Here is a 16,901-nt window from a genome sequence, read left to right as displayed (position 1 = left end):
TAGCATGATAAATAGTGTATGATGACTTATTGTATGATAAGATATGGTACGATGTTTTGTGTGATGTACAATTGTATGTTATATTTGCGGTATAGTTTTTTGTCTTTAGTCACACACATGTATTTATCAGTTTAAGGGACTCGCTCATGTTTTTGCAACAAATATTTGTTTTCCCAGTAATGAAAAAACATTTCTTTTATCTTTAGTGGGGTGCAAGCCCACGCCGGTAAAGTCAAGAAAAAATAGAAAACCGACGCCTTAACCACTAGACATAAATTACTTATCCAACCATATATATATATATATTGACCTTATAACAATAAATTGATAACATCACGTGGTGATGTCAATCAGCCGATCACGCAACAACGAACTCACTGAAAGTCATTGCCAATTATCAACATTTGCTAAAGTGTTCCAGGTGTCAGTTTCTTAGTTTAAACACTATTAATGATTTGACACACTTTAATTCGTAATAAAAAAGTGACCATTTACAAAATATGAGCAAGACCCTTTAAAACAAGAATTTTTAGACATTCCGAAAAATGCATCACGAAATAATCAATATCACCTTACTATTATATTTATCATAAACAATATATAATTGCAACAAAACTAGATTATGAATACTCGTAACAGCACAATCAAAATAACTTGAAAACTTGGAACATACAGCCACAGTATCTTATAAACACTAGGAACAGCACAACCACACTATCTCATGAACACTTGGAACAGGACAATCACACTATCTCATGAACACTTGGAACAGGACAAACACACTATCTCATGAACACTAGGACCAGGACAATCACACTATCACATGAACACTTGGAACAGGACAACCACACTATCTCATGAACACTAGGACCAGGACAACCACACTATCTCATGAACACTAGGACCAGGACAACCACACTATCTCATGAACACTAAGACCAGGACAACCACACTATCTCATGAACACTAAGACCAGAACAACCACACTATCTCATGAACACTAGGACCAGGACAACCACACTATTTCATGAACACTTGAATCAGCGCAACCACACTATCTTATGAACACTTGGAACAGCGCAACCACACTATCGTATGAACACTTGAATCAGCGCAACCACACTATCTTATGAACACTAGGACCAGGACAACCATACTATCTTATGAACACTTGAATCAGCGCAACCACACTAACGTATGAACACTTGAATCAGCGCAACCACACTATCTTATGAACACTAGGACCAGGACAACCACACTATCTTATGAACACTTGAATCAGCGCAACCACACTATCTTATGAACACTTGAATCAGCGCAACCACACTATCTCATGAACACTTGGACCAGGACAATCACACTATCTCATGAACACTTGGAACAGCACAACCACACTATCTCATGAACACTAGGACCAGGACAATCACACTATCTTATGAACACTTGGACCAGGACAATCACACTATCTTATGAACACTTGGACCAGGACAATCACACTATCTTATGAACACTTGAATCAGCGCAACCACACTATCTTATGATCACTTGAATCAGCGCAACCACACTATCTCATGAACACTTGGAACAGGACAACCACACTATCTCATGAACACTAGGACCAGGACAACCACACTATCTCATGAACACTAGGACCAGGACAACCACACTATCTCATGAACACTAGGACCAGGACAACCACACTATCTCATGAACACTAGGACCAGGACAATCACACTATCTCATGAACACTAAGACCAGGACAACCACACTATCTCATGAACACTAGGACCAGGACAATCACACTATCTCATGAACACTTGAATCAGCGCAACCACACTATCTCATGAACACTAAGACCAGGACAACCACACTATCTCATGAACACTAGGACCAGGACAACCACACTATCTCATGAACACTTGAATCAGCGCAACCACACTATCTTATGAACACTTGAATCAGCTCAACCACACTATCTCATGAACACTAAGACCAGGACAACCACACTATCTCATGAACACTTGAATCAGCGCAACCACACTATCTTATGATCACTTGAATCAGCGCAACCACACTATCTCATGAACACTTGGACCAGGACAATCACACTATCTCATGAACACTTGGAACAGGACAACCACACTATCTCATGAACACTAGGACCAGGACAACCACACTATCTCATGAACACTAGGACCAGGACAACCACACTATCTCATGAACACTAGGACCAGGACAACCACACTATCTCATGAACACTAAGACCAGGACAACCACACTATCTCATGAACACTAGGACCAGGACAATCACACCATCTCATGAACACTAAGACCAGGACAACCACACTATCTCATGAACACTAGGACCAGGACAATCACACTATCTCATGAACACTTGAATCAGCGCAACCACACTATCTCATGAACACTAAGACCAGGACAACCACACTATCTCATGAACACTAGGACCAGGACAACTACACTATCTCATGAACACTTGAATCAGCGCAACCACACTATCTCATGAACACTTGAATCAGCTCAACCACACTATCTCATGAACACTAAGACCAGGACAACCACACTATCTCATGAACACTAGGACCAGGATAACCACACTATTTCATGAACACTTGAATCAGCGCAACCACACTATCTTATGAACACTTGGAACAGCGCAACCATACTATCGTATGAACACTTGAATCAGCGCAACCACACTATCTTATGAACACTTGGAACAGCGCAACCATACTATCGTATGAACACTTGAATCAGCGCAACCACACTTTCTTATGAACACTAGGACAAGGACAATCACACTATCTCATGAACACTAGGAACAGCGCAACCACACTATCTCATGAACACTTGAATCAGCGCATCCACACTATCTTATGAACACTTGGAACAGCGCAACCACACTATCGTATGAACACTTGAATCAGCGCAACCACACTATCGTATGAACACTTGAATCAGCGCAACCACACTATCTTATGAACACTAGGACCAGGACAATCACACTATCTTATGAACGATTGGAACAGCGCAGCCACACTATCTTATGAACACTAGGACCAGGACAACCACACTATCTCATGAACACTAGGAACAGCGCAACCACACTATCTCATGAACACTTGAATCAGCGCAACCACACTATCTTATGAACACTAGGACCAGGACAACCATACTATCTTATGAACACTTGAATCAGCGCAACCACACTATCGTATGAACACTTGAATCAGCGCAACCACACTATCTTATGAACACTAGGACCAGGACAACCACACTATCTTATGAACACTTGAATCAGCGCAACCACACTATCTTATGAACACTTGAATCAGCGCAACCACACTATCTCATGAACACTTGGACCAGGACAATCACACTATCTCATGAACACTTGGAACAGCACAACCACACTATCTCATGAACACTAGGACCAGGACAATCACACTATCTTATGAACACTTGGACCAGGACAATCACACTATCTTATGAACACTTGGACCAGGACAATCACACTATCTTATGAACACTTGAATCAGCGCAACCACACTATCTTATGATCACTTGAATCAGCGCAACCACACTATCTCATGAACACTTGGACCAGGACAATCACACTATCTCATGAACACTTGGAACAGGACAACCACACTATCTCATGAACACTAGGACCAGGACAACCACACTATCTCATGAACACTAGGACCAGGACAACCACACTATCTCATGAACACTAAGACCAGGACAACCACACTATCTCATGAACACTAGGACCAGGACAATCACACTATCTCATGAACACTAAGACCAGGACAATCACACTATCTCATGAACACTTGAATCAGCGCAACCACACTATCTCATGAACACTAAGACCAGGACAACCACACTATCTCATGAACACTAGGACCAGGACAACTACACTATCTCATGAACACTTGAATCAGCGCAACCACACTATCTCATGAACACTTGAATCAGCTCAACCACACTATCTCATGAACACTAAGACCAGGACAACCACACTATCTCATGAACACTTGAATCAGCGCAACCACACTATCTTATGATCACTTGAATCAGCGCAACTACACTATCTCATGAACACTTGGACCAGGACAATCACACTATCTCATGAACACTTGGAAAAGGACAACCACACTATCTCATGAACACTAGGACCAGGACAACCACACTATCTCATGAACACTAGGACCAGGACAACCACACTATCTCATGAACACTAAGACCAGGACAACCACACTATCTCATGAACACTAGGACCAGGACAATCACACTATCTCATGAACACTAAGACCAGGACAACCACACTATCTCATGAACACTAGGACCAGGACAATCACACTATCTCATGAACACTTCAATCAGCGCAACCACACTATCTCATGAACACTAAGACCAGGACAACCACACTATCTCATGAACACTAGGACCAGGACAACTACACTATCTCATGAACACTTGAATCAGCGCAACCACACTATCTCATGAACACTTGAATCAGCTCAACCACACTATCTCATGAACACTAAGACCAGGACAACCACACTATCTCATGAACACTAGGACCAGGATAACCACACTATTTCATGAACACTTGAATCAGCGCAACCACACTATCTTATGAACACTTGGAACAGCGCAACCATACTATCGTATGAACACTTGAATCAGCGCAACCACACTATCTTATGAACACTTGGAACAGCGCAACCATACTATCGTATGAACACTTGAATCAGCGCAACCACACTATCTTATGAACACTAGGACAAGGACAATCACACTATCTCATGAACACTAGGAACAGCGCAACCACACTATCTCATGAACACTTGAATCAGCGCATCCACACTATCTTATGAACACTTGGAACAGCGCAACCACACTATCGTATGAACACTTGAATCAGCGCAACCACACTATCGTATGAACACTTGAATCAGCGCAACCACACTATCTTATGAACACTAGGAACAGCGCAACCATTCTATCGTATGAACACTTGAATCAGCGCAACCACACTATCTTATGAACACTAGGACCAGGACAATCACACTATCTTATGAACAATTGGAACAGCGCAACCACATTATCTTATGAACACTTGAATCAGCGCAACCACACTATCTTATGAACACTAGGACCAGGACAATCACACTATCTTATGAACAATTGGAACAGCGCAACCACATTATCTTATGAACACTTGAATCAGCGCAACCACACTATCTTATGAACTCTTGGAACAGGACAACCACACAATCTTATGAACACTTGAATCAGCGCAACCACACTATCTTATGAACACTTGAATCATCGCAACCACACTATCTTATGAACTCTTGAATCAGCGCAACCACACTATCGTATGAACACTTGGAACAGCGCAACCACACTATCTTATGAACACTTGAATCAGCGCAACCACACTATCTCATGAACACTTGAAACAGCACAACCATACTATCTCATGAACACTTGGAACAGGACAATCACACTATCTCATGAACACTAGGGACAGGACAACCACACTATCTCATGAACACTAAGACCGGGACAACCACACTATCTCATGAACACTAGGACCAGGACAATCACACTCATGAACACTAGGACTAGGACAACCACCCTATCTTATGAACACTTGGAACAGCGCAACAACACTATCGTATGAACACTTGAATCAGCGCAACCACACTATCTCATGAACACTTGGACCAGGACAATCACACTATCTCATGAACACTAGGACCAGGACAACCACACTATCTCATGAACACTTGAATCAGCGCAACCACACTATCTCATGAACCCTAAGACCAGAACAACCACACTATCTCATGAACACTAGGACCAGGACAATCACACTATCTCATGAACACTAGGACTAGGACAACCACCCTATCTTATGAACACTTGGAACAGCGCAACAACACTATCGTATGAACACTTGAATCAGCGCAACCACACTATCTCATGAACACTTGGACCAGGACAATCACACTATCTCATGAACACTAGGACCAGGACAACCACACTATCTCATGAACACTTGAATCAGCGCAACCACACTATCTCATGAACCCTAAGACCAGAACAACCACACTATCTCATGAACACTAGGACCAGGACAATCACACTATCTCATGAACACTTGGAACAGGACAACCACACTATTGTATGAACACTAGGACTAGGACAACCACCCTATCTTATGAACACTTGGAACAGCGCAACCACACTATCGTATGAACACTTGAATCAGCGCAACCACACTATCTCATGAACACTAGGACCAGGACAATCACACTATCTCATGAACACTAGGACCAGGACAACCACACTATCTCATGAACATTTGAATCAGCGCAACCACACTATCTCATGAACCCTAAGACCAGAACAACCACACTATCTCATGAACACTATGACCAGACCAATCACACTATCTCATGAACACTTGGAACAGGACAACCACACTATCGTATGAACACTAGGACCAGGACAACCACCCTATCTTATGACACTTGGAACAGCGCATCACATTATCGTATGAACACTTGAATCAGCGCAACCACACTATCTTATGAACACTTGAATCAGCGCAACCACACTATCGTATGAACACTTGAATCAGCGCAACCACACTATCTTATGAACACTTGAATCAGCGCAACCACACTATCTTATGAACACTTGAATCAGCGCAACCACACTATCGTATGAACAATTGGAACAGCGCAACCACACTATCTTATGAACACTAGGACTAGGACAACCACATTATCTCATGAACACTTGGAACAGAACAACCACACTATCTCATGAACACTAGGACCAGGACAACCACACTATCTCCTGAACACTAGGACCAGGACAACCACACTATCTCATGAACACTTAGACCAGGACAACCACACTATCTCATGAACACTTGGACCAGGACAATCACACTATCTCATGAACACTAGGACCAGGACAACCACACTATCTCATGAACACTTGAATCAGCGCAACCACACTATCTCATGAACCCTAAGACCAGAACAACCACACTATCTCATGAACACTAGGACCAGGCCAATCACACTATCTCATGAACCCTTGGAACAGGACAACCACACTATCGTATGAACACTAGGACCAGGACAACCACCCTATCTTATGAACACTTGGAACAGCGCAACCACACTATCGTATGAACACTTGAATCAGCGCAACCACACTATCTTATGAACACTTGAATCAGCGCAACAACACTATCTTATGAACACTTGAATCGGCGCAACCACACTATCGTATGAACAATTTGAACAGCGCAACCACACTATCTTATGAACACTAGGACCAGGACAACCATACTATCTTATGAACACTTGAATCAGCGCAACCACACTATCGTATGAACAATTGGAACAGCGCAACCACACTATCTTATGAACACTTGAATCAGCGCAACCACACTATTTTATGAACACTTGAATCAGCGCAACCACACTATCTTATGAACACTTGAATCAGCGCAACCACACTATCGTATGAACAATTGGAACAGCGCAACCACACTATCTTATGAACACTTGAATCAGCGCAACCACACAATCTTATAAACACTTGGAACAGCACAACCAAACTATCTCATGAACACTTGGAACAGCACAACTACACTATCTCTTGAACCCTTGGAACAGTACAACCACACTTTCTTATGAACACTTGGAGCAACACAACCACACTATCTTATGAACACTTGGAACAGCACAACCACCCTTTCTAATGAACACTTGAAAAATAAAACCACTCTATCTTATAAACACTTGGAAACACACAAATACACTATCCTATAAACACCTGGAACAACCCAACCACAATATCATAGGGACACTTGGAACAACACAACCACAATATTATACGGACACTTTAAACAACACAACCACAATATCATACGGACATTTGGAACAACACAACCACAATATCATACGGACATTTGGAACAACACAATCACAATATCATATGGACACCTGGAACAACACAACCACAATATCATATGGACACTTGGAACAACACAACCACAATATCATACGGACATTTGGAACAACACAGCCACAATATCATATGGACACTTGGAACGATAAAACCATACTATAATCTCATGTTTTGCAGGCAATGAGTGTTCCCAGCCAAGCCAGGCACCCTGTCCGACGTCAGCACCAGTCACGACGTCAAGGCCCGTAGTCACGACAACGCGCGATAACGTAATCACGACGTCGACACAAGGCATGACCACGACAGCCCCAAAGATTGACGTCAGAATACCATTGGATCTCAACCCGCTGTTGTATACAGTCGAACTGCAGGTAGACCACCCATGTGCAGTGTGTCGAGTGTACTGCATTTTTCTAATGCATGAAATATAGAGCCGTGCCATTTTATAAAATGATATAACTTAGGAAGTTTGTTTATATATTTTGAAACTTGCATCTTGAAGCTGCATTCCCTAGTCTTAAGACTTGTGTGCACATGTTGGACCAATATCTACTATAAAATCATTTAAATTCTGGTTTTTACTTATTGTGTATTGCTATTGTGTATTTAAGAAAGATATGGTTAATTCATAATCATAATCTAAAAAAACGGATACACATTGTATTAAGACTGGTGGCACATTTTCAGCCTGACATGTACGCACCGCTACAGCCAGCGAACTTTACCTTTGCTGGAAAAATAAAAATCCTGTTCAACTGTCGACAGAGCACGAACCAGATCACACTTCACAGCAAAAAACTCACGTACGACGGTAAGTTCACCTTTCATTCAATCAATTGTACGTATGTCGGTTCACACTCACCAACAAACTCACTCCCGAAGGAAGGTTCACACTTCACACCAACAAACACATTCCCGAAGGCAGGTTCACACTTCACGACAACAAACACATTCCCGAAGGTAGGTTCACAATTCACATCAACAAACACATTCCCAAAGGTAGGTTCACACTTTACAACAACAACTTCATTCCCGAAGGTATGTTCAAACTTCACACCAACAATCTCACACCCAAAGGTAGGTTCACACTTCACAACAACAAACTCATTCCCGAAGGTAGGTTCACACTTCACACCAACAAACACATTGCCGAAGGTATGTTCAAACTTCACACCAACAATCTCACACCCAAAGGTAGGTTCACACTTCACAACAACAAACTCATTCCCGAAGGTAGGTTCACACTTCACACCAACAAACACATTGCCGAAGGTATGTTCAAACTTCACACCAACAAACACATTGCCGAAGGTATGTTCAAACTTCACACCAACAATCTCACACCCGAAGGTAGGTTCACACTTTACAACAACAAACTCATTCACGAAGGTAGGTTCACACTTCACACCAACAATCTCCCACCCGAAGGTATGTTCAAACTTCACATCAACAAACTCACTCCCGAAGGTATGTTCAAACTTCACACCAACAATCTCACACCCGAAGGTATGTTCAAACTTCACACCAACAATCTCACACCCAAAGGTAGGTTCACACTTCACAACAACAAACTCATTCCCGAAGGTAGGTTCACACTTCACACCAGCAAACTCACTCCCGAAGGTAGGTTCACTCATCACAACAACAAACTCACTCCCGAAGATAGGTTCACACTTCACAATAACAAACTCATTCCCGAAGGTAGGTTCACACTTCACAACAACAAACTCATTCCCGAAGGTAGGTTCACACTTCACAACAACAAACTCACTCCCGAAGGTAGGTTCACACTTCACAACAACAAACTCACTACCAAAGGTAGGTTCACACTTCACAACAACAAACTCACTACCGAAGGTAGGTTCACACTTCACATCAGCAAACTCACTCCCGAAGGTAGGTTCACTCATCACAACAACAAACTCACTCCCGAAGATAGGTTCACACTTCACAATAACAAACTCATTCCCGAAGGTAGGTTCACACTTCACAACAACAAACTCATTCCCGAAGGTAGGTTCACACTTCACACCAACAAACTCATTCCCGAAGGTAGGTTCACACTTCACAACAACAAACTCATTCCCGAAGGTAGGTTCACACTTCACAACAACAAACTCATTCCCGAAGGTAGGTTCACACTTCACACCAACAAACTCACTCCCGAAGGTAGGTTCACACTTCACAACAACAAACTCACTACCGAAGGTAGGTTCACACTTCACATCAACAAACTCACTCCCGAAGGTATGTTAAAACTTCACACCAACAATCTCACACCCGAATGTAGGTTCACACTTCACAACAACAAACTCATTCCCGAAGGTAGGTTCACACTTCACACCAACAAACTCACTCCCGAAGGTAGGTTCACACTTCACAACAACAAACACCCTCCCGAAGGTAGGTTCACACTTCACATGAACAAACTCATTCCCGAAGGTAGGTTCACACTTCACACCAACAAACTCACTCCCGAAGGTAGGATCACACCAACAAACACATTCCCAAAGGTAGGTTCACACTTCACACCAACAAACTCACTCCCGAAGGTAGGTTCAAACTTCACACCAACAAACTCACTCCCGAAGGTAGGATCACACCAACAAACACATTCCCAAAGGTAGGTTCACACTTCACACCAACAAACTCACTCCCGAAAAAAGGTTCACACTTCACCAACAAAGGTAGGTTCACGCTTCACCAACAAACTCATTACTGAAGGTAGATTCACACTTCACACCAACAACCTCACTCCCAAAGGTAGGATCACACCAACAAACTCACTCCCGAAGGAAGGTTTACACTTCACCAACAAATTCATTCCCAAAGGTAGGATCACACCAACAAACTCACTCCCGAAGGTAGGATCACACCAACAAACTCACTCCCGAAGGAAGGTTTACACTTCACCAACAAATTCATTCCCAAAGGTAGGATCACACCAACAAACTCACTCCCGAAGGTAGGATCACACCATAAAACTCACTCCCGAAGAAAGGTTCACACTTCGTTCCCCCGTAGGGAGCTTCACACATTAAACCAATAAACTCACTACCGAAGGAAGCTTCACACTTTAGACCAAAAAACTCACTCCCGGAGGTAGGTTCACACTTCTCATCAACAAACTCACTCCCGAAGGTAGGTTCACACTTCACACCAACAATCTCATACCCGAAGGTAGGTTCATCTTTCACATCAACAAACTCACTCCCGAAGGTAGGTTCACACTTCACACCAACAAACTCACTACCGATGGTAGGTTCACTCATCACACCAACAATCTCACTTCCGAAGGTAATTCACACTTCATACCAACAAACTCACTCCCGAAGGTAGGTTAACACTTCACACCAACAAACTCACTCCCGAAGTAAGGTTCACTATTCACAACAACAAACTTACTCCCGAAGGTAGGTTCACACTTCACACCAACAATCTCAGTCCCGAAGGTAGGTTCACAATTCACCCCTACAACTTCATTCCCGAAGGTAGGTTCACACTTCACACCAACAACCTCATTTCCGAAGGTAGGTTCACACTTCACACCAACAACCCCACACTGGACGGTAAGGTCCAAACCCTCACGCCCAACGGTCGGATCAGTCTTCACACTAACAAACTCACGTCCAAAGAAAGTTCACACTTCACACACTTCACGTCCGAAACGAGCAACAGTAGGATAACACATAGAATAGTTATTTACAACGACAAAGACATCATATGAGCTATAGGACATAGGAATAAGTAATAATAGACATTTTGTAAGAATATATATATATAAAGATATGTTATTAAAAAAATAAAAAAAAATAACAAAGTTAAACATTATTATGAAAGTGAGCATAGTATTGTATAAGGAAAGTATTGCCTCAGTCCATGGCTTCTTTATTATAGTTCTTAATTGTTCTTTAGCTTAACATAATTCGTTTAAACATATCTAAATTTGGCCATGCTATTTCAGCAAGGTAAAGCGTGAATGTATGAATTTAATACAGTATAATAAGAGATGGCATTTATTTGCAATTACATTTGCGTTACAACATTTGCATAATATATCTTCCGACTTGAATTTCCTACGCAAGCAGATAACGTAATGGAAGAAAAGTGTTTGCATAAGTTATAATTTTCAGTTTAACCAAGATATTCTTCGTATTTAAAATATGTATTCAATGCACAGTACGACAAAATAGTCTCAAATGGCTTATAATACATTTCATCTCAGTCGCCCAGCACGGGCCATTCATTTTATTTACATTGATCGTTATACATATAATTTATTCATCGGTGAGTCAAAGTTTTCATAATATTTATCCAGAATTTATTACCATAAACAGCATTGGTTGGGGTCTGCTTGTTTTGACACATAGTAAATGACTAAATGTTTTAAAAATCGAATTTGTAATTTATCAACTTCTTTAAAATGATAAACACCCGTATACAAGAATAGGCCCAATCAAAGTATTGAACAACGATAATTTTACGAGATCTGTATATAACAGGTTGGCGCGCTACCATTGAGACACACTCATCCTTGTATTTGTTGAAATAAATGAAGGAAACGTTCAATTTGTCAACTTGCATTGTTTAACTGGAAATTTTCAAATAAAGAAATAGTTTAGCTAAACTCAGATTTTCCTCCCAGAATATGATTATTGAACTTCGGAGACGAAACAATATTCATAGACAAGACCGGGAATGTACACTGTGTAATTCAAACAATATTGAATACTATACTAGCCTACTGTGGTAGTTCACACTTAGTACACGAATGAAAGCCACAACCAAGTCCAATATACTCAAAATCAGTAGGTGGGTAAGTTCACATTTCACACCAGTTAAATGTTCAAACATGGTATCGTGTGCACACTCAGTCATTCTCATTTATAAACACTTTGAGCTTATGGTTTATTCATTTATTTACAAAATTGCGTTTTGTGATCTTAAGTGTTTTCGATGAAACTCAAAGCAGTATGCAATTCTTCTTGTGTACAGAAACGACGGAAAAAAGAAACGTGATGTTGTTTCTTCGTTCCAGGTAATTTCACGGTATTCCATCCAAATGACATCAATGATGACAGCAAAAACATGTACAGTTCCCACTCATTCGACATGGAGAGACAGTTCCTGATCGTGCACACCAAGGACACTCTAGCTGCGGGAGAAAACTACACCCTGGAGATCTCCTCATTCCATGGCCCCCTGTTACCTGACTTGGCAGGGCTGTACCTAAGTTCCTACACAAGGAACGGAGCCACTGTGTAAGACACGGCTTGTTTTAACAAAAAAGTAGTAAAAGCAAGTTTACTTTAATCCATCCCAGTCTACGCTAACTAAAATAGCCAGTGTGTCACATACAACAGGAACAAATATTGGTTTCGACGTATCAGAATTGTTCAGTATAATTGTTATCGTATGCTGGAAGAATAATTAAGTATTAAGTTAAGAATATTTCGACCTGTCCTTGATGACCTGTATCTCCCTTCATACGTGTACATTGAATGAGCATAAGTTGGGGCGTCCTGATATGAAGCCTTATGCTTTAAGATAATTGTGACTATTTCATCCGTCAGACATATTGCGACGACCCAAATGCAGCCGACAGACGCCCGGAAGACGTTCCCGTGTATGGACGAGCCCGCCGTTAAGGCGGAGTTTGACGTCACACTCGTGCGAAAGAGCCACATGATTTCTATCTCCAACATGCCAATTATCTCCAACCAAACAAGGTAGGCCACTTTGCACATTCGTATGTTTAGAAAGCTGTGTGAAGTTAGCTAAACATACGACATTGGACATTGGACATTCAAAATCGAATGTTGTGCTGGCACGACATTGGACATTGGACATTCAAAAGTGAAAGTCGTGCTAGCACGACATTGGACATTGGACATTCAAAATCGAATGTTGTGCTGGCACGACATTGGACATTGGACATTCAAAAGTGAAAGTCGTGCTAGCACGACATTGGACATTGGACATTCAAAATCGAATGTTGTGCTGGCACGACATTGGACATTGGACATTCAAAAGTGAAAGTCGTGCTAGCACGACATTGGACATTGGACATTCAAAAGTGAAAGTCGTGCTAGCACGACATTGGACATTGGACATTCAAAATCGAATGTTGTGCTGGCACGACATTGGACATTGGACATTCAAAATCGAATGTTGTGCTGGCACGACATTGGACATTGGACATTCAAAAGTGAAAGTCGTGCTAGCACGACATTGGACATTGGACATTCAAAATCGAATGTTGTGCTGGCACGACATTGGACATTGGACATTCAAAAGTGAAATTCGTGCTAGCACGACATTGGACATTCAAAATCGAATGTTGTGCTGGCACGACATTGGACATTTAAAATCGAATGTTGTGCTGGCACGACATTGGACATTCAAAAGTGAAAGTCGTGCTGTTCACAAAATGGCCGAGTCCTTTTTAATATCAGTTTTTTTGATTGGTCACCAAAAGTATGCATACCTTGTATAAGTTATTTTTTAAACAAAAGTCTTTGATGATTATAAAAGTAATAAAATGTGAAATGAAAGAGCTAGTTAAAGCGCTATTGTTTCTGCGGATTATATTGAGCAATAAAAATATAACACCTTTACTGAACATATTCCGGTTTACAGCAGGGTGTCCACCTTTGATGGATTAAAAATATCCAAATTGAAATAAGGCGTATGTTGTATATCAACAATTAAAGCAATAAACACAATTTATGAGTAAAAGAATACGCAATCGATTGCAAAATTGCGTCTCACCAAACAATAATTCATATTGAGGTTATACAATTACAATTGTAAAGGATCATTATTTAGTGATATATCTACTGCCTTTATGTATACAATGACTATATGTACAATTTAGATTTCAATTTATTGGGGCTAACATCTGCAACATTTTATAAATGTCGCACTCAATAAATGTTCAAATATAAAACAAGCAGTTCAATTCGACTACAATACTGGCCACATATTATTCAGCTAATGGACGCGTGAACTGCTCAAATCTATCTTAAAGGACCATTCGAAGTCTCTGTCTATCATGGGTCCAAAATTTATATTTATTACCAAGACAACTAGCCAGCACGATTTGAATGCCCAATGTCGTGCTATTTCGATTTTGAATGTCCAATGTCCAATGTCGTGCCAGCACAACATTCGATTTTGAATGTCCAATGTCCAATGTCGTGCTAGCACGACTTTCACTTTTGAATGTCCAATGTCCAATGTCGTGCCAGCACAACATTCGATTTTGAATGTCCAATGTCCAATGTCGTGCCAGCACAACATTCGATTTTGAATGTCCAATGTCCAATGTCGTATGTTTAGCTAACTTCACACAGCTTGTTTAGAAGATATATATGCTGATAAAACGCAGATCGGTGTTTGCGATAGTTTTTTGCACGATTCGTTGACATGGTAAACTGGTCCACAATAGATACTTATTTCAAAGCTGTGTTTTATTATGTAGTCTATATAGAATATGTCAGGAGTCGTCATATAGTACACATTTGTATTCAACGAGTTAAGGAAATGTGTATGTAAGCCATCTCCTGACGAGATTTTTAACACTTCTAACTTGACAAGTTCAATAAAACTATGTCTTGTATGATAACGATATCAGCTAGCTTTGTATCAACATAATTCGGTATGGGCGATACCTGGTACTGATATTTATAGTTGAACATACGACAGACAACAAAAGTTGCGGACCGCAATAACGGTTCAACAGTCCTCTCCCGTGCATGAATACTAGATTTCTTTTGTTCAATACAACATCGGCCCAACTTCGGCAAGGCGAAGCGATATGTCGACTTACAGCCTAAATAATCCTGACGTGTGCGCGTGCGCGTGCGCGTGTGCGTGCATGCGTGCGCGCGCGCGTGTGTGCGTGCGTGCGTGCGCGCGCGCGTGTGTGCGTGTGTGTGCGTGTACGTGCGTGTGTGTGTAATGGGAATAAAGCAATCATTGTTTTCCAGTTAACTTGTTGACAAACAAGTGGAGTTTACAAAATAACATTGAGGAATGCGTTCTACAAAAAGATACATAGGGGTTATATCAAACCGGAAACAATATATTGCATGTGTTCAAATTAATTGTATGACATCAAAAACATGATAACACACGTTTGACATTAACTTTAATACCGAGCACAATGTATAAAACCAGTGTTCCCATTTTTGCAACTTGTCTACTCGGTTTTTTATCACAATATCCATTGACCACAATACACATATTAATTTAATGTATTTCATGGTTGTATATAGAGATGGCGATTGGGTGGCTGACCACTTTGAAACGACCCCCAAGATGTCCACTTACCTACTGGCCTTTATCATTTGCGACTTCGACTACATCGAGCAAACCACCGAAAACAACATTCAGGCGAGTACAGTGGACGGATCTTTCTGTCTGATTTCAGTGCTTTTTATTTAATAGCATAGCAACGTTACACATGTGTATAAATATTGCTTTAAAGCTGCACTCTCACAGATTTACCATTTTACAACTTTATTTTTTGTCTTGGAAAGAGCAAATTTTTGCGTAAATATCTGTAAACCAATGATAAAAGATTGCTGACAAAAGATCAGATCGCAGATTTTCATATTTCCGTTCGAAAATTAATGTTTTATGGCTTAAACCGTTACTAACGGTTTAAGAAAAATGCATAGAACATCATTTTTTGAACTTGAATATAAAAATCTGCGGTCTATTTTTTGTCAGCAGTCTTATATAACTGGTTTCCATGGATTTTCGCAAAAATTGGCTCGTTCCAAGACAAAAAAATAAAAAAATAAAAATGTGAAAACGTTCAATCTGTGAGAGTGCAGCTTTTAGGCGACTTAACAACTTAGAGA

The 16,901-nt window shown here is 40.9% G+C and overlaps 1 protein-coding gene across 4 annotated transcripts in view; it reads left to right on the top strand.

Annotated features, from left to right (window-relative positions):
* LOC128222483 (aminopeptidase N-like) overlaps positions 1 to 16,901 on the top strand; it is a 114,458-nt gene that overhangs the window by 30,485 nt on the left and 67,072 nt on the right. For all 4 annotated transcript variants that reach the window (XM_052931507.1, XM_052931508.1, XM_052931505.1 and 1 more), the window contains exons 3-7: positions 8,209 to 8,402; positions 8,719 to 8,842; positions 13,070 to 13,292; positions 13,605 to 13,760; positions 16,311 to 16,428. In XM_052931507.1, coding sequence (XP_052787467.1) covers positions 8,209 to 8,402; positions 8,719 to 8,842; positions 13,070 to 13,292; positions 13,605 to 13,760; positions 16,311 to 16,428 — 815 coding nt within the window. The remainder of the gene's footprint in view (positions 1 to 8,208; positions 8,403 to 8,718; positions 8,843 to 13,069; positions 13,293 to 13,604; positions 13,761 to 16,310; positions 16,429 to 16,901) is intronic.

This window comes from Mya arenaria, chromosome 16, assembly GCF_026914265.1.
Source record: "Mya arenaria isolate MELC-2E11 chromosome 16, ASM2691426v1".
NCBI lineage: Eukaryota > Metazoa > Mollusca > Bivalvia > Myida > Myidae > Mya > Mya arenaria.
This window is presented reverse-complemented; position numbering and strand designations above follow the sequence as displayed.